The 20,136-nt window shown below is 38.1% G+C and overlaps 1 protein-coding gene and 1 long non-coding RNA gene across 5 annotated transcripts in view; one reads left to right on the top strand and one right to left on the bottom strand.

The window, feature by feature from the left end:
* Nucleotides 1-20,136, bottom strand: part of CDK13 (cyclin dependent kinase 13) — a 64,899-nt gene that overhangs the window by 4,750 nt on the left and 40,013 nt on the right. For 2 of the 4 annotated variants that reach the window (XM_034761242.1, XM_034761243.1), the window contains exons 6-13: nucleotides 17,331-17,375; nucleotides 15,112-15,301; nucleotides 10,797-10,853; nucleotides 7,384-7,485; nucleotides 7,195-7,272; nucleotides 4,362-4,478; nucleotides 3,398-3,529; nucleotides 2,507-2,712 (exon numbers count right to left, since the gene is read on the bottom strand). In XM_034761242.1, the coding sequence (XP_034617133.1) occupies nucleotides 2,507-2,712; nucleotides 3,398-3,529; nucleotides 4,362-4,478; nucleotides 7,195-7,272; nucleotides 7,384-7,485; nucleotides 10,797-10,853; nucleotides 15,112-15,301; nucleotides 17,331-17,375 (927 nt within the window). The remainder of the gene's footprint in view (nucleotides 1-2,506; nucleotides 2,713-3,397; nucleotides 3,530-4,361; nucleotides 4,479-7,194; nucleotides 7,273-7,383; nucleotides 7,486-10,796; nucleotides 10,854-15,111; nucleotides 15,302-17,330; nucleotides 17,376-20,136) is intronic. The other 2 variants (XM_034761244.1, XM_034761245.1) reach the window with 1 other exon arrangement.
* Nucleotides 4,474-8,188, top strand: LOC117872604. The gene is made up of 2 exons (XR_004644529.1): nucleotides 4,474-6,887; nucleotides 7,390-8,188. It is a non-coding gene; the product is annotated as an uncharacterized LOC117872604 (long non-coding RNA).

Genomic DNA, 20,136 nt, shown 5'->3' with positions numbered 1-20,136 from the left:
CATGACCAGTGAGAGAAAAAACTGTTGTTAATTGGGAATGGCACAAAATCCTAATAATTCGAATTTCAATTCCAGATCTGCCAGGTGGTGAACACAGTAAAAAGCCTAGGATAACATCTTATTTCATTATAATGGGGAAACTTCTTTCTTTATAGAAAAATGAAGCAAAGGCATCATGTCTTCCTATTTGTAAACAGTGCCTCTGTCAGGTTGATATTAAATATTCAATATAAAAATTGAACTTTCACATGTGAAACTAGAAGGCTACCAATGTAATGTAACTTCTGGCAGCATCCAGTGAATGTCTGGACAGCTGGAATTTTTAAAACTTTCTGTCCTCAGCATTTGACTCATCGCTAAAGCGGACACAGTTGTGAGCAGACAGTTGTTGCAAAATTAAATCAGGCTGCTTGTTGATGTACGCTGGGGTGCTATCAGCTAAAATGTAGTGAAGACAAGGGGAATTCAAAAACAATTAACTTATTTTTATTTGGCAATGCACAGAACTCTACTCTCTCAGACGCTTTGCACTGCATTCTCTGGATGTATTAATTAGCCACATAACAGATGTCAAGCCTGCTGCAAATTACGTGACATCTGAAAATGGTCTGTTCAAGGACCAGGAACAGAAGATATTTCTCAGAATCCAAAATTGAAAATCCAGTAGACAATATGAATGAGACAGAAAATTGCAGCATCTTTCTACCCACCCCAAAATTTTAGAAGACATCCATATCATAGGGGAATTCAAATTCTTGGTGGAAATCGTAAGTAAGCTCCACACACACTGTTAAGTTATAAAATGCAATGACAAGAGCTTCACATAAGAACCAGAACAGTAGCAAATAATTCAGGACAAATTATTTTTTACCCAAAATGAAAAATGTTAGTGCTTTGTGCATTGTCATATGTGCAATGATTTAGTTTATTTAAATTTGGATAAAGCCTGCACTTGTGTGTCAGCTCCTTAGTTTGCCCCATGGCCTTGTGTATTCGTTCATTCAGCATGTACACACTCCTAAGTCTTAGAACAGACATTTTCAATTTTATACAATACTGTCTCTACTCCACCACACACTAAAACCCTGCTTTCTCCACCTTGGTACATATTTTCTTCTATACTTACACTTGTGCCAAGAATGACATGGGGCTGAATAATTAATTCTTGAGTTCTTTGGTTAATTTGGTACTAGATATGTATTATTAACACTGTATTAGTAATGATTAATACAGTTAGTACTTCATGAGGTGACAAAGTGTTATAACAGCATAAAGGAAGTAACTCCAACCACTGGGACTCTAATAAAATGTTTTAATCTTCAACGTGGGATAAAATTTTTAGGGGATAAGCAGAATTTGAAAGTCTTGCCAAGACTTGAGGCTACTGTTGCAAAAGAGTGGCAGAAATACACTGCTGGATTAAAATGAAAAACAGGATGACCAGGAGCAAGAGGTGGTAAACTACACGGGTCATGAGAACTATATCATTACAGCTCTGCAACATATACTTGGAGCTATGGTCTACCGTTGAAGAGAGAGCTAGCTGATTTGAGATTATACTGTCCATACAGAATTTAAATGAATGCACTACACATTCGCTCTCTTTCAATTCTTGGAGCTCCCACTTCAGTGACACTACATATACTCGCTTGCCGCATTACAAAGCTGTCTATATCAAACTCTTGTCTGTTCCTTTGTAAGCTGCCCCACACGCACGACGTACACAATCTATACTTTAGAATGCAAGTAAAAAAACACCTTGCTTATAGTAAGGGCAGTAGTACCAACTCCTGTATAAGGAGACACCCCATTTGTTTATGATTATAAATTAACATTTTCTTCCTACTGGCTTCAAAGCAGTTTTTTGTAACACCAAGCAAGACACTCTAGGCTTGGTTTTCTGCTTTAATGGGTGGGGCTGGGAATACTGTAGAGGTAGTTCACTAATTCTCTTGTCATCATATAGTAAGCTCCCTCATTAGCTAGTATCTCAGTTCAGCAATACCAGCTAGAAGAGACTTGCTAAAGCAGATATACTTGGGAGAGGGAAGATTATTTAACATGGGGGAGGAATCTATTTGTTGTGAAGATGTCTGACATGAAACCTTTCCCTTCAATTTATGTCATGATCAGTGAGGTTGCTCTAGACTATGAAGAGTTGTACAATGTGAGTTAGAGCAGCTGCTCATGGGTGGGGTTTAATAAACCCTGAGGTGGACAACAGACCCCCCCCACCCCCCACGAAAATTAAAATTACTACCAGGCAGATCAAAATATTTAAAAACTTTGACACTGGTCAAGGTGAAAACTCATTATGCAAGTCATATTGGGAATGCCTGACTACTGAGGACAAGATAAATCTTTAGCATTTTTTAAATTTACACTTTTTGTTTCCCTTAAGAATTCCAAGAGCTTTCAAGATTTTGAAAGCGTTAACATCTAAATTTCTAAATGCATAGTCAGCAAGTAATAGACAATTTAAAAACGACAAAAAAAGATTACTGACCAAGTGCTACACTAGAGTTGCCCTGAGTTGTGAGTTTGGAAGAAGTCTGCATGCCTTGTGGGGTGTTGGTTCTGCTATCATCCAGGCCTAAAGACAAATCCTTCCTAGGAATTTTAGCTGCTGTTGTGTCATCTGCCATGCCCATCTGCTTTTGCCGTCTACGTTTCTTACTCCACAGTTCATGACAATCTTGCCACAAAGGAAGGCTGTAAAGAAGAATGGTAAATATTCAGCATTTTCTTTGTACAAAATATTAAAATAAATGCTCAATATATAACATAAAATCTGAAAAGGTGAGTCTGTTGGGATTCTGTGAATCCATACTCATAACAAGTGTGTAATGCAAGTATAATCTCAGAAGAGCTTCCTAGCTGAAAATGTTTATCAGTTGGCTTCATTTCATAAATAAGTGTCCTCATGGCAGAACAAAATGTATATTTATTTTCTCAACGTGACAACGCTGTCTACTTGGATTGACAGAGTTTACAAAAAGGAAAGGTGCTCTACTATAAGAACTCAGCAACCTGCAATCCTCTAAACAGTAATCCAGAACTTTTGCATTAAATTAGGGGAATAAATGTTTTTGTTTTTTTTACCCTTGTTGTTTGGAGACATTCATTCTTCTAAATACACTTGCAGGTCACTAACTCTAAGAAAAATGTACAGAACGTTTGACTAACAAATCAAACATGGAACTAGGGAACAGTTCTCATTCATTAGTACAGGAGCCACTGAACTTTGCAGTTCTCTTAATGGAACGGTTACTAATATCTGACACATTAGGTATTATGTTTGTACTACCTTTGTTTTCACCACTACACAATGAACATTAAATACATACTCCCATTTTGTATCACGTAAGCACTGACATTACCACAGGAAGTAACTTACTCTGGAGGAGGCATTTTAGAAGGTTCCACATCTCGCAGAAACTCACACTGAAGAGCCTGTTCAGCTGTGCAACGCTTGCTAGGGTCCAAAGCAAGCATATAATCAAACAGATCTAACGCAGCTGGTGGAATACTGGCAAGAAGGAGAGAGAAATGGGGGGGTCCACATTTGTGTTATTTCAGATGCCGTGTCTTTGTGCTATAAAACTTGTATTTTTTAATGTTGTCAAGTAGAGTTTAATTGTATGATTTAAAACTTGGGCCTTATATTAATACATTTGTTTTAAACGTTTTCCTTTTAACAAGGGTCTAATATTATTATATACTTGGAATTTAGCACAAAGAGATTTATACTTTTTAATTGGGCTACAGACAATAATGCTATTGCTTTAAAGTTACACAAGTAGGCTCCACTAATATAAACAGGATGATACATTTTCCTAAACCCCAAAATAGTTGAAGGAGAAAAGGCAGTTTTTAAAATAATCTTACAGATGTTTTCTGTAACTTTCATGTTTGTTATTTGCATGAGACAACTCCAGTGGCATTATTTTAGGATACATGGCTTGGAGAATTAGTCTTATATACTGAATTTATGACTAACAAGTCCCTAATGTTAGCCAATCATAATTAAAAGTGACTAAGTATCCTGAGCTGCTTTTAGCCATAGGGACAATGAGCAGGTGCACCCAGGCCCAAAGAGCAACCATTTCCGAAGTACAAAGCTGACAGGTGGCTGAAATATTTGGGTCAATTCCCCCTTCCTTGATACATATACACAGTTCCCATTAACTAACAACAATAATAGCTCGGCATGTGTATCAAGGGAAGGATAGGAACTTCAGGTCACTTCTCTCTACATTTGACTGAACCCAGAAACAAATCTTTGAAAAATACTGAAATTCTTAAAGGACCTAAGAAAAATTAATGGAATACAGATGGTTAAATGAAGTCTCCATCCTTACAAAGCAAACTCTTCTCTCAATTTTCGACGATACTGCTTCTTTGGTTTCATGGTGTTGAAATAGGCTAACTTTATTACATCAGGCCAGACTGCAGGACAAGGACTCCCACAAATTCGGCTATACACCAAAAACAAACAAACAAAACAAAACCATCAATGTATGAAATCAAACACAACAAAGTGTGTAGTTGCAATTTTATACTCACAGGCATTGTTAATACAAAGAAAACAAATTCTAGTCTCCTTGGACATATTCACAGGCCTCCTGTGATCCATGGCCATGAAGTTTTTCAAGAGTTGGCGAAGAAGCGTAGGTAAACATCCACTCTTAAGAGGCCAAAGAATACCGCACTAGAAAAACGGTTACCTCCCCCACACTTCTCCAAAGTAGAGGCTCTTTATAAACAATCACTGTGTTCTTGAAAATGATAGAAGACTCCACTTAGCATGCTCAGGTAGCATCCTATGTACCCTAACGCAAGGTCAGTTTCTTCCAGAAACTAGAATTTCTCTCTAGACAGGAGAGAAATTTAAAGGGCAGGAGTGAATTTGGATTAAATTTAAATCTAGTACGTTTCTCTTTTTTTTTTTTACTCTTGGTGTGGAAAGGAACTCTGACAAATGACTGGAGTAAACACCACTCCATTGCCGACTAAGAATTTAGTTATCTGCTAATGAACAGGAAGGAGCCTTGTGAGGACCAAAGGTGGTGGCAGAGGTGAGATGGTTTTTAAATTTAAGAAAAGATCGGGGCTTGAATTAAAAAAATTAAAACCATCTTTTGGCCAAAGAAAAGGGTCACTGAGCCAGCCCACCTCCCGACACGTGGTTGCCCAAGTCTGTCCCTTCCACTAGCTTTGTCTAGAATAGGATTTAAAGATGGGGTGTTCCAATGTGTTAGCCACCACATTTTTCAAAAGTCTGTTGTGCACCAGGCAGTGTAGACTTTAATACAAGCAAACCTGATGGAGTTAAAAGCCAAGCTTTCCTCAGGCTTTAACTCAACAAATCTTAGCCCATGTTGAAGGCAATGGGCCTCGTCTACACTAGGCTTTATCAAAAGTGTTAGTAACATGTTCTAACAGTACCCCTTTCATCCTAGTCTAGACAAGGCCACTAAGTGTGAAAAGTAGGGTTTACACTTTGTGGGCCTCACAGCCAGAAAGCTAAATTTGCATAAATGTCTGGTTGATGCTGCAGCTCGCAACCTTGCAGATGTTTGTTTTCAACTTCTACAGCAAGTTTTTCCTATAAATAGAGTGGTCTTGGGCAGAAGAGCCTACCACCTTTTATGGCCTTTGGGTTCCCGGAAGACTAGAAATATTTTCTAGAGACTTATCTATAGACCATCTTTAGACCACTCTGCCGCCTTTGTGCCTATTTATATGATCTAAAGCATATTCTGAAAAAGAAGTTAAGACAATGCTACTTTTTCCTCTAGACTTTTTCCTGATTCAAATACTTTTTCCTGATTCCTGTGGTCTTGAAATATTTGGGGGAAAGAACCATTGGGGAAATTAAAAAACCACAAAATATTGATGGTCACCTATGATGTTGATAGAGGCATCAAAATTAATTAAAAGTGGCTTGCAAGTTAAAAATTGACAATGATATGACTAAGAACTATTCCATTATAGGTGGTTTAGGTTCCAGTTAAAATGTGCTGGGAACAGTCCTAATGTATTAAATTTTTTAATGTACAGCATCAATAAAGAGAAAAAAATTAAACTATGAACAATTAGTTGACAGTGTCCTTTTGATATCAAAATAAATTTTACAAATGAAATCAATTCACGCTATACAAAACTATGTCCAGTTTGGTAAAGAAAGCCAGAACTGGAATTAAGTGCTGCACTGCCATCTTGTGGTTAAAGCGAAAAACAACAAACATTCACACAACAGGAGTTGTTTCAGTAGTGTAAAATGACAACAGGGTGACCAGCGCCATGTTTTGCACCTTCTAAAAGGTTGTTATACTTGTACAGACCAACTTTCCTACATGTTACATATAGCATTTACAGCCCATGTAACTTACTGCTTTTCAGAATCAAATATTTGACCTTGTGTGAAGAGAGATCAAGATAAAGGAGCAATTCACTGACTCATCCTCTTTTTCTTTTGTAGGAAGAAGATTCCACCCCACTGCCTAGGTTGATTATGATATTAGAAGCAGGAGACAGCATTTGCCACCTGAATAGAGAAAAGAGGCTCTGACACTACTAATTCAAACAGCTACTGCCTGAGAAGATCCACTGAGGTGGGAAGGTGAAGAAAGCCTTTACCTCCCCCAAGGTATCTGGCAAGTCTTGAGGGAAAGCGGAGAAACACTCCCTTCTGCAGCAGACAGAAGCCAGTTGCAGACATGTGGGAGAATGAAAAAGCAGCATAGGGCCAGCAGTATGGAGAGAACCTAGCCTTGAGCAAAGCTCTCCCTTTAAAACAGTCATTCATTATTCTCCATGTTGGCCTTTTAACCTGCTGATGTGAGAATGGAGTAAGGAAGCTGCAGTCTCACCTGCTTAAAAAGGTGAGCAAGTCAAATGCCCTGTTGTGAGATGGGCTTCAGTAAGGGGTAACTCCAGCTGCACTGTAAAAAAATCCTACCTACCTACCTGCATTCCTATGCCATGGAAAGCTACTAAGCACTTCTCCACTTCTGAATAATTTGTTTTACATCTTCCCAAAAGCTACTACCATTTTTATTCTGAGAAGCAACTTCTGACAACTTTTAAATGTTAATATTGTAACTCCATTTTTTTGAATGCTCATGAAAAATAAAAGTGCTGTCTATGGTTTTGTAAAGCACCAACCACACCGTGGAGTCTAAAAATTACCTTATTAGTTCCAGCTGAGCAAGTTCCTGATTTGCTTGAAATATTGGTTTTTTAGTAAAAAGTTCACCCAGGATACAGCTGTAAAATAAAGTTTTATATAATTCCATCAATATCATTTTATATAAATTTATTTGAGATTTATTTTAGTTCATGATTTACACTTAACACTTTTGTATTAAAACTTCTTACCCACAGCTCCAGACATCTATGGCTGGAGTATATCTTTCCTCTCCAAGCAGAAGTTCAGGAGGCCGGTACCATAAAGTAATAACTTTGTTGGTATATGGTCGACTGAAAAAAAGAAGATAGAGAGATTCAACATTTCTCTTAAAATGAGATTGTAGTGAACTAATAAAAGTTTGAGGTTTCACTACTACAATATTGTTTTATGAATGTGCCATTTTTTCATTCCCTTTTTACCAATACTGAGGCTGCTGCCACTATATAGAAAGTCATTACTTAAATCTACCAAAGGATAGCCTGAAACAGTATCTCAGAAATAAGTAAACATAACCATCTTCATGGGGCATTAAAAATATCATCAGGCTTCAGAGTTAAATACCTATACTGCTGTTTAATTGCTATTCATTTTAGCAATAAGACTTTCATTAATATCTCCATCCACTGCTGTTAGGTGCAGTTACTGGCACAAAGAAGTTGGTTGCTGAAGTGCTGAACAAAGAGTTCAACAGTTGGGGGGGAAAAAAATTCAAGTCACCTCTGCCCTTCTCCACAAAGGAGAGAAGCATAGATGCAGCCGTTCCCTACTATCATAAGTTTCAACTGCCTCTTGGGTTTCAAAGCTCCCAGATCTTCCTGGATTCCAACAGCCCCGACTTTACATTTGCAAGCTATCAAAACTTCCAGCTCCCACTGAAAGACTTCTGCAATGTTTTGAGGCAATCTACTTTAGTTTTATCAGACTGAAAACAAAGTTTGGGGACAATAAAATAATGGAATGTATCAAAATAAAACAGTGCTATTGCCAAATCTATTTCAGTAGAAGTCTCTATTTTTGTATACCCTTGGGAGATGCAATTGAATATTCAGTTTTCGGCAGCCCTTGCCACAGAATACATGGTTGCAGATTGTTATCTTCTGTCACCACACCCCCAATCACCAGTATGATTTTAGCCATTAATATTATGTAACTTGAGGTTTTGTAACATTTTACTCAATTTGAAAGCTGAGATTCCAATATTTTAGACAGTGAATAGCAATGTTCCAGTATTAACAGTTTTCAAGACAGCAGCTAATACAACAGAAATTACCTAGCCCAGCTTTCCAGGTATAGTTTTTAGATAACTGAAAAGCACCATTTCACATCTGTCATCTTTAATAAAGCATTAGGTTTGAATTGCAAATACACATAGGTATAAAGCAATGTATTTGAATAACTTATATGTGTTTAAATAAAACGAAGTTACAAGCAATTTCTGCCTTCCATAGCAGGTGAACATTCCACATTGCAAATGACACCACTGTTATGTTCAGTGCAACTGCCTAATCAACTAAACACACTGATCTACAATGTGGACTTGTTTATGACCCTTCAGTAAATACAGGTGATAACCTTACACTAAAACAATCCCCTTTGGTGGCCCCACAAGCATACACACTTTCAACACACACACACACACACACACACACACAAAACTGGAAACATTTTCAAAAGTGCCTAAATGGCTTAGGCTCTTAAGTCACTTTTGAAAATGGGACTTCTTGTGGGAAATTATACTCCACCCTCTACAGATCTGCCAGATTTATTCCAGAAGAGAGTATTATTTTCAGAAGTATTTAGATAGAGAAACTCAGTAACAAAAAAAGTCAAACCTATCAATATTCAATTGTTAAAGATTTCTAGACACTACTTTCTGTTTCAACAGGTATGTTCTTATGTAATATGTCACACCTTCTAGCTGGAAAGTGTTATACATTCAGAAGTGATTTTTTAAAGTTAGATGCACAATTGTGAGTGAAATTACCACAACTCTGAGTGGAAGTTGGGTAAATATGTACAAAAAAGGCCATAATTATTCATTTGCATGTACAATTACCCCCTTTGTACACTCAAGATCTATGCATGCATAAGTTAAGCACACAATTACAAGTGCATACAGCTTATTTTTTAAAAGCTTGCTTTCGGACTTTTCAAATTTTGACAAATGAGATACACAATATATTTCAGTGATTCTAGCATTAAAGTAATGCTTTAAGAAATTTCTTCTGCTGCTTCAAGGTCCCAAATCCTTCTAAATACTGTTTAATCAGATCAGTAAATCAATTATCAAAAAATATAGTTCAGTTAGCAACAATGTGGAAAAATTGTTACAGTACAATCCTTAAATGTTCATTAAATCCTACTATTACTGAAGAGAAGACGTACTCAATGAGAGATTGAATCAGGAATGAGATGCCAAAACTGAGCTCACTGGGATCAACATTGCATGTAAAGTTGAAATAAAAGCTTTCGATGATGTTGATTATACGGAGAGGGATTCCACAGGCCCACAGAATGCACTATAGGCTAGTCCTGTGAATGCTATCAAAAGCCTTCTCAAAAAAAGGCTTACTGGCCTGTAATTGCCAGGATCACCTCTGGAGCCTTTTTAAAAAATTGGCGTCACATTAGCTATCCTCCAGTCATCTGGTACAAAAGGTTACATATATTTCACATTTGAGTTCCTTCAGAACTCTTGGGTGAATACCATCTGGTCTGGTGACTTATTAACGTTTAATTTATCAATTTGCTCCAAAAAGGCAGAATATGCATGTTAATTTATGGAAGCAGGAGTAATATTGAAATGTTTAAGCAGACCACATCCTAACTATAAATCTGCATCCTTCATCTCCAGTCAGTTTAGACTGAAAATGAAAGTATTAATTGTGATGTCACTAGTCAGAGCTCTTTAGTAAAAAAAAAAATAATCTATATCTGTGCTATTACAGCTAATGGAGATTATCCTTTAACTCAAGAAGCAAGCCTCTCTAACAGTATTTATGATACAATCAGGGAGAAAGAACACCACATATTTAACTGAAGTTCAAAGTTTGAAAGGAAAGTGCATAAACAGATTCCCATCTCCCCAAAGTTCTTTGTCCATGGTATTCTGGAGAGACTATAGCTTTGGTATTGCAGAAAGAATCCTTGTACTTTTAAAGAACCAGGATGAGGTGTTCTTCTTTCCCACTCCATATAATTCATTTACACTTGAGTTTTATGTTTGTGGTTTTACTACCGTGCACACATACCAGGTGACTGACCTCCGTCCCTCTGGGGCTTCACAACTTTTTATGCTAGTTGTTTAGTTAGATGGCCTGACAATTGTTTATCAACATACAGCTATTATACTTTGACATCTCAACTAAAATTGAATTAAAGCATGAATATAACTGCACTATACCAACATAAACCACTGCATAGCTGCACACTACAAACCTTTACTTCTATCATTTCAGATATTTAATCAGAAAAGAGGATGCCATATTAAAAATGTGATTTGACTTAAACTTCCCTCTACAGAAAAAAGCATCCCTAGCTCTGATAATCACAGAGACCTATGCTTTAAATATATATATTTAACAGAACAGAGTTGTCTTACCTCTCCTCTGAGCTATACAGTCGAGCAAGCCCAAAGTCTGCAAGCTTAATCTGCCCTCTGGTGGAAAGAGTAAAGAATTTTTACTGATTAATCTTGTCAACAGATTTAAAAACCAAACAGATGTTTAAAATGCTCTAACACATCTACAGTTAAACTTCACTAATTCACACTAGTCACCAGGAGAACCATTACAAATTACTGCATCTTCTCAATTAATAAGTATGCTAACCAATGCAATTTTAAAAAACAAACCATAAGGGATTGTGAAATGATGTATTTCTTTTTGACAAATGCAGATATACACTTCAAAGAATACTAATGAACATTCAGGGTATACTTTATAAAATAATCAACTAATAACACACGACTGTACTTATTATGTTGATAAAACTTTGAAGAGGGGAGACTGTCATTTTTGTACATTTTAAGCCTGGCTTTAGGGCTGTGGAGATTACTAATTCACACTTCAGTAACGTTTTACTCGGTAAATTGGCCTATTTACTGGTAACTGTACATAATAAAAAATATTAAATCAAGTATTTGCATAGCAAGTGACTATCAGCAATTGCACCTCCTTGTGGGAAGCATACAAAACTAAACACTCCATTTGTATCAAAGGCTAAAGTTGGGATTTTAAGAGTGATAATTCAAAAGGCATAAAGGATGCTGCTGCTCAACAGGCAACATACCATGCCAATCTGGAAGGTTGGATGACTTACACTAGAAAGGTTTCAGTGGGTTGTAGCCCACGAAAGCTTATGCTCTAATAAATTTGTTAGTCTCTAAGGTGCCACAAGTACTCCTACACTAGAAAGGACATTCATAAATTTCTATAAGGAAAGAAAAGGACATGGTGCTTTCACCAAGTTTGTTGATTTTAAAAAATCCTTTATTTCTAAATGTTATGTACTAAGTTTATTTATATCCCAGGATTTATTTGTATATTTTTATTTATATCCCAGGATATTAGAGAGACGGGGGAGGGGGGGGTGAATGAGGCAATACCTTTTATTGGACCAACTTCTGTCGGCAGTTCCACAAATGCACCGAGGCTTATGTTTATATACATATGTGTGAAACATGGATTATCACTGCACTTGTGAGCAAGAGTATCAATGTGTACCTAAAATATGTGTTTGAACACACCTGGTTGCATATTCTTTTAAATCGAAACACTGTACTTCTATACTCCCAAAAGATGAGGTCTTCAGTATTATACAACGTGATAGAGGAGTCTACGCGCATTTGACTATAAGATCAGATAGTCAAGAAAGCACAGGTCAGAAACTACGCTTTAACATATTCTAATTTAATATGACAAATACAACTAACAAAAATATCCAAACACAAGACCTGGCTGTAATGGGGGCCTTTAACTATCCAGATACCTGTTGGAAAAATAATACAGAAAAACAAAATGTCCAATTATTGGAATATGTTAGGGGCAACCTGTTTCAGGAGGAGGAAGAAACCAGGGGAAGCAGCCATTTTAGACTTCATTCTGGTGAACAGGGAGAAACTGATTGTGAATCTGAAGGTTGAAGGCAATTTGGGTGAAAGTGATCACAAAAGGATAGCCTTCATGATTCTTAGAAAGGAAGGAATGAGAGCGACTCCAAAAAGGCAGACCAATAAACTCAGAGAACTGGGAGTCAGGGTCCCATAGGAAGACAATCTAAGGGAAAAAGGAGTTCAAAAGAGCTGCAATTTATCAGAGGCAAAATATTAAAAGCAAACTATCCCGATGCAAAGGAAAGAAAGGAAGGAAAAAAAAACTAGGAAGCCACTGCATCAGGAGCTCTTTAATGAGCTGCAAATCAAAAAGGAATCTTACAAGAACGAAAATAAGGACAAATTGCTATGGATGGGAACAAAAGAATAGCACATAGGGACAAAACTCAGAGGCTAAGGCACAAAATGAGTTATACCAAGCAAGGGACAAAAGGCTATTGATAGAAAAGGTTCTAGAAATACATTAGGAACAAGGAAAAGAAGAAAGTGTAGATCCACTACTTAGCAGGGAAGGCTAATAACAGACACCAAGAAGACTGAAGTGTTTAATACCTATTTTGCTCCAGTCTTCACTAAAAATTTTTGAGACCAGATACTTAATACACTTTATATTAACAAGAGGGAAGGAACATAAGTCAAAATAGGAAAGTAACAGGTTAAAGAATATTTAGATAAGTTAGATGTATTCAAGTCAACACAGCCTGATGAAATCACCTTACGATACTTAAAGAACTAGGAATCTAGCAATTATCTCTGAATTCATGGAGGATGGGTGAGGTCCCAGAGGACTGGAGAAGAGCAAATAGAGTACCTATCTTTTAAAACGGAAACAAAGAGGACCTGGGGAATTAGACCAGTCAGCCTAACTCAATACCTGGAAAGACATTGGAACAAATTATTAAAGAATCAATTAGTAAGCACCTAGAAGATAACAGGATAATAAATAATAGCCAACATAGATTTGTCAAGAACAAATCATGCCAAACTATGCTAATTTTCTCCTTTGACAGGGTTATTGGCTTAGTGAACTATGGGGAGGGAAGCAGTAGATATGTTTTATCTTAATTTTAGTACAACTTTTGACCATCCCACATAACATTTTCATAAGCAAACTAGGGAAATGTGGTCTAGAAAAAAATATTATAAAAGGTGGGCACATACTGGTTGAAAACCCATACTCGAAGAGTAGTTATCAATGGTTCACTGCCTAAGTGGGAGAATGTATGAAGTGGGGACCCACGGGGATCTGTTGTGCATCCGGTACCATTCATTATTTTTGTTAATGACTTGGATAATGGAGTGGAGAGTCTGCTAATAAAATCTGCTAATGATATCAAGCTTAGCGGGGTTATAAAAACTTTGGAGGACAGGATTAGAATTCAAAATGACCTTGACATTTTGGAGAATTAGTCTGCAATCAACGAGATGAAATTAAATAAATGTTCAAAGTACTAAACTTAGGAAGGAAAAAATCAAAGCAGGCAGTAGTATTGCTGAAAATGATCTGGGGGTTATAATGCATCATAACTTGAATATGAGTCAACAATGTGATGCAGATGCAAAAAAGGCTAAAATACCGTAGTTTAATAACAGGGGCGTTTTATGAAAGAGAGAGGAGGTAACTGATTCACTTTAATTAGCACTGGTGAGCCCTCAGTCGGAATACTGTGTCCAGTTTTGGGTGCCACACTTCAGGAGAGACGTGGATAAATTGGAGAGTCCAGAGAAGAGCAACAGAAGTGATAAAAGGAGAATAACCTTTCCTCATTAGTCAACTTAACTGGATATGTTTAGTCTTGAGGAAAGAAGCCTGAAGTGACACCTATAACAGTCTTCAAATATGTTAACGGTTGTTATAAAGAGGGCAGTGATCAACTGTTCTCAGTGTCCACTGAAAGTAAGACAAGAGGTAACCAGCTTAATCTGCACAAAGGGAGATTTAGGTTATAATTAGGAAAACTTTCTAACTGTAAGTAGAGTTAAGCATTGGAATAGGTTTCCAAGGGAGGTTGTGCAATCCCTGTCATAGGAAGTTTTTAAGAACAGATTAGACAAATACCTGCCAAGGATGGTCTAGATCAGTTGTAGGCAAGCTGCGGCCTGCAGGCCGCATGTGGCCCATCAGGGAATCTGACTGTGGGCTGCGAGACATTTTGCTGATGTTGACCATTGCAGGCACGGTCCCCCTACAGCTCCCAGTGACTGCGGTTCGCCATTCCCAGCCAATGGGAGATGCAGGAAGTAGCAGGCCACAAGGACGTGCTATCTGCCGCTCTCCCACAGCTCCCATTGGCCGGGAACAGCAAACCGTGGCTAATAGGAGCTGCGGGGAGCTGTGCCTGCAGATGGTCAACGTCAGCAAAATGTCTTGCGACTCACAATCAGATTACCCCGATGGGCCGCAGGTTGCCCCCCACTGGTCTAGATACACATGGTCCTTTCTGCCTCAGCACAGGGGGATAGACTAGATGGTCTAGAGGTTTCTTCCAGATCTATATGATTCAATGATTAAACTCTGAAATTATATTTCTTAGTGCTGGCTGATGAACCTAAGTCCTGATCTTGGTGTTTCCATACAGGTGAAGTAATGAGTAAACAGCAGGAACAGACCCTAAATTGAATGATTCTAGGTTCAAAGTTGAAACTAGTTTTAAAAGTAGCAATAAGCAACCTAAATAATTAAAGTCTATTTTTCTAGTGATAGAAGAAAGTGACACAAATTGCTAGAATTAAATCAAAGGTTTTTTGGTTAAGCTGTTACTTTATAACTTTGTGAACACTTTAAAGTTGGTTATATCCATACCTATTATTCAGTAGAATATTTGAGCATTTAATATCTCTGTGCAGGAAGTTCTTCTTATGGCAGTAATCCAATCCCTCCATCAACTGTCTCATAAATGACTTTATGTGATTTTCATTAAAATGAACCAAGCCAGATTCCAGGAGTCCCATCAAGTCATGGTCCATATATTCAAAGACCAGGTAAAATGCACCTAGAAAGAGGGGGGAAAATTACAGATTTCATAATATTCCAAAATATCTTATTACTCTATTTTTAAAAGTACAGTCTAGTATTCTTCACATACATTAGAGAGTGTTCATATTTTTGTAAAATCTCGATAACCTTGGAGAGGGCACCTTATTCCCAACTGCTTAGCTGCATTTAAACACAGCTAAAAATATATTTTCCTATTACTTTTCCATGTAAGCAACTGTTGTAATTGTCAGAGATACAGTAAGAACAAAATGCTAATACAGTAGAACCTCAAAGTTCCGAACACCTCGAGAATGGAGGTTGTTCGTAACTCTGAAACATTTGTAACTTTGAACAAAACGTTATGGTTCCGTCAAAAATTGACAACTGAACATTGACTTAATACAGGTTTGAAACTTTACTATGCAGAAGAAAAACTTCTCCCCCCCCCTTTTTTTTTTTTGTTTAACAGTACTGTACTGAATTTGCTTTTTTCCCCCGGGGGAGGAGGGGCAGAGGAAATCTCTGCTGCTGCCTGATTGCATACTTCCGGTTCCAAATGAGGTGTGTGGTTGCCTGGTCAGTTCGTAACTCTGGTGGTTCATAACTCTGAGATTCTACTGTACAGAGGATATCTGGACAGAGTTACAGTGGCTGCTTCTTTACAAAATACCAATTTTACACAAAATGGTTTAGCTGGATTAGTATTTCTTCACATGAACCTTGTGGTGAAATCCAGAAATAAAACTACATCTAGGGTAGAGGTGAGTTAACACTGTATTTCTCTGTTACCGTCCTCTGATTTATTTTTAAGCTTGCACTGTGGAATTGTGTCAGGAATGAGCCTACTATTCAGACTGGCAGTGCCTATAACACAGACCAGAACAAGTCAGAAGAGGAAGCCCACAAGTTAGCAGCAGCTCTGCAGAGGTCCAGATTTCACATCAGAAGTTAGTTCCCTCGCACCTCTAGTGTGGCAGAATCTGGCCCCTTCTGATACTGAAAAGTAAAACATCATTCCACAAGTGATTCCATTAAAATCAATGGGACTACTTGTGAGTCTGGTGCTTAATACTAAGGAACTCTGAATGCTGAATACGTAACTTGAAGTGTTAAGGTAAGAAAACAGCATTAATCTGTCTAGAACCTATTTCCTTTCCCCCTTCTCCTCCTTCACTGCTGCTCAGAGAAGTTCATGGGCTCTCCATAGTGACACTGAGCCCTCCTTGACCAGCGAGAGGGGATGAAAATGAAGAAACTATATCTTACAGGTTCTCCCTATCCTTGTAAAAGGCCTTCAAGAAAACAGGACCTTCAAGGCTCACCCCTTTATAAAATATTAATATCTACACCAGACAAGAATTCCCAACAGCCTAGGCTCACTATATAATAATGGTCTCACTTTAGAAGCTAATGAAAGTCTGTAGTTCAGCAATGGGCACTCAATATGCCACATTTAAATAAGGTTAATACCCAAATGCGTAACTTGGAAAAAAGTGAAGGGCCCTGACCAGCAAATGGAAGTTTAAACAGTCTCCTTTGCTTAGCATTTAAGCAGACAAAAAGAGATTACTCCTACTCTAAAGAAAATAATATGTTAAGAAACTTGAGATCAAATTAGAAGAGTGACCCTTTTGGGTACCGCACATGGCTCTCCTGGCATATGTGGCTTTTTCTTAAGCTCCCCTCTTTCTGCCTGATTTCAGGCAGAGGGAGCTGAGTGCTGATTGTAGGATAGCCCCTCAACCCCCATGTTGTCACACATCTACAGAGGGCAAGGGAAGTGCTGAGCAAATGGACCAGTGATTATATGATCTTGTCACATCAAGAAGATGGGAGGAAGATAGGAAGGGAAAGGATGGAAGACAATGTTAAAAGGGAGCTGCAGACAGCCACAGGTCTCCTGACATTGTGTTGCAATGTTTGCATCATGTTGAGGTTCACACAGAAGTATGTAGAGAGCTAGCCGGTTACAAGGTGCTAGCTCCTCATTTCCAAAAGCTAGACTTCATTTAAAACACAGATAAAAATGTTAAAATTTTCCTTACTTGCCATGTAACCAATTGTTGTAGTTGCCACAGGGATATTGTGACCTTAAATAAGAAGGAAGGTGGTACATGAAACACTTAAAATGCAGACCACCCAAAGCTTGAACCCACCCCACACCCCCAACAAAATGCACTGTCAATGTAAAAACCACAGGATCAGACTAAAATTTCATGATTTAGTGACTTTTTCTAATCACATTTGATGAAATGGTTCATCAACTCTGCAAAGCCAAATAACCACTAATCTTGGGGAAATATTTTGTATTCCTGAGTGTATGGAGGGTACTAATGCTGGTGCCCCATCATCTGAGTGCCTACTTCCCCTTCCTTGCATAAAAGAAGACTACAAGCCCATTATATATGCAGTTAAACAGAACAAGATCTCATCTCTAAACATATAGCAAAATGAATAACTGGAACTATCACGGTGAACTTATCCAATCAGGACTAGTGCCTTTTAAAAATCTAAGCAAAAGAACTACACAAAACTCACATTTCTTTCCTCTTCCTCTCACAAAAGTTAATAAAGTAGAAAGACCAAAAAGTCCACGTGCTTGCTCCCAGAAAAAAGCTTGGAAGAGACCCTATTATACAGGGGATCAAGCACCTGGACTGACCCTCATTTTTGGTGATTTTGCTTTCACTACACTGTTCAAACAACACATCACAATAGGGTGATATCATCTCAGAAGGATGACAATTACTGTGGGAGCACTGAGAAATAAAAGAAGAACGGCATATGAATTAGATATGGACTTGGTTGGTGCTGTTAAATTGTTTTTAACACTCTCCCGATTAAATACACCAGATTCTCACTCCAACTTTTTATAATGAACATAAGATGAGTATAACAAATATAGTAAAATTCCCATTTTACTGATTGTACTAGTGCAAATGAAAATGGAATGCAACATCAGATTTATGCTTTAGAAAATAAACTAAATATCAGATACAATGTTGTATGTAGATTTAACAGTGTTTTCTTTTTCTTGCCTACAGGGGAACTGCCAGAACTAGATTACTAAGCAATTATATTCTGTTGTATTCATAGGATGAGTGACACTGCAATTTCATATTGCCATAATCATAAATAGGTCATTACAAATTTGATTTTCAGTATTACTCAAACTAATTTTAGTTTGCGACTGCAAGAGGCATTAGACCAATCCAAATGAAGTGTTTTGTTTACTCCTTCATAAAAACAAATGCAGGGTTATTTTCATGAGGTGGGTGTGATCTCATGGTGAGAGAAAAGTTATTTATGCTATCTGATCATGTCATATTGTGTGGCCGGACAAAGCAGGGAGCCTGCCATCTTCCCTGCTTCTTACCTTTGCATATACATCCGGGGATGGGCCTGATATTCAAGGCAGTAATTGGGGCAGGGAGGGAGGAAGGAAGGAGAGAATGAGAACACAAAAGAGGCTTTTAGATGGACAGTAGCCTGTTCACTGCACAACAACCAGTTTCTCCCCATAACCCACAAGATTTGGTAGCTCAGTTCATAGCAGCACCAGGCTTTAAGCGTAACCTAGACAAATCCCACATAATTCCCATTCTTATGAGGAAACACCAACTGGCATGGGAACCCTATTGTCCCCTTTCAAGTTAGAGACCAAGAATTTCAAGAACTGTGGAGTTACATTATACTTCAAAATAACCCATTCCTCCACACCAGCTTTCCCCGTTAGCCATATTTCATGAGGCAGTGCAATGGAAGCAAAAAGCCCGCTACGCTAAATTTTATGAAATCCAAATAAACTGGTTACACCAAATTACTTATTTAATTTATACATTGCTCAACTTAGCGCCTGCTATGTTAAGGACCTGAACTGCTTCATAAGTACCTATGGGGAGGGAGGCAACCAACAGTCCATTTCCACATGCTGGAAGAGAGCACTCACAGCGGGATGTCTTTGCCCAATTCCCTTCACTAATACCATGCAGCTCATCTCCCTTCCTTCTGAGATAAGCTTCCTCAACATGACTTGGAGTTGATGGAGAAGCAGCTAGATAGTGGTAATAATGATCAGTTTTCAACATGAGATAAGAGACAGTAACTGAATCTATTAAGGAGATACACGATATAAAGGAGACCTGGGTGGACAAACACAATCCTTGTCTTAATCTTTGTATTAGCATCTGGGGAACTCATTTTTTGGACCCTGGGTATGCCTACACTGCAATAAAACACCTGCAGCTGGCCCATGTCAGTTGATGGGATCACAGATCTGGGCTGTAGAGCTATAAAAGTGCAGTGTTTGGGAGGAGAGTCCCACAGCCTGGTCTCCAGCCCCAGCCAGGATGTCTACACTGCCATTTTATAGCCCCACAGCCTGAGCCCTCTGACACGGGCCAGCTGAGGGTATTTTATTGCAGTATAGACATACCTAGTATTTTTCAAGAGATGCTGATCTTTAAAAGGATATCTCACTTTCTAGCTCTTTTACGATTAGAGCACCTGTTTTTTATTTCCATTCTAGGGGCTCTGTCAACGGTAAAAAGCAAAAGTTCCTATTACCAATCAACTGAGCTGGAATATGATGCTCTAAGGTGTGTATGCAAGATGGATGTGACTATAAAAATGTCACTAGTGTGGTTTGTAGTGTAGGAAGGATCCACCTGGGACCTGTAAAAGCTGGCAAGATGTCCTCCAGGCATCTTCAAAACGGACACATTTGCACTTATTTATTTATTTATTTATTATTTACACACTGGGGTAACTGACTTGGGAGGTCTGACGTAAGCTGAACACCAAACCATGCATTTGTTGCTAGAGTATGGAAGATGGTGCTCTCATTCATTG

This window comes from Trachemys scripta, chromosome 2, assembly GCF_013100865.1.
Source record: "Trachemys scripta elegans isolate TJP31775 chromosome 2, CAS_Tse_1.0, whole genome shotgun sequence".
NCBI classification, from domain to species: domain Eukaryota; kingdom Metazoa; phylum Chordata; order Testudines; family Emydidae; genus Trachemys; species Trachemys scripta.
Note: the sequence above shows the minus strand (reverse complement) of the source record. Positions and strands in the feature narration are given on the sequence as shown.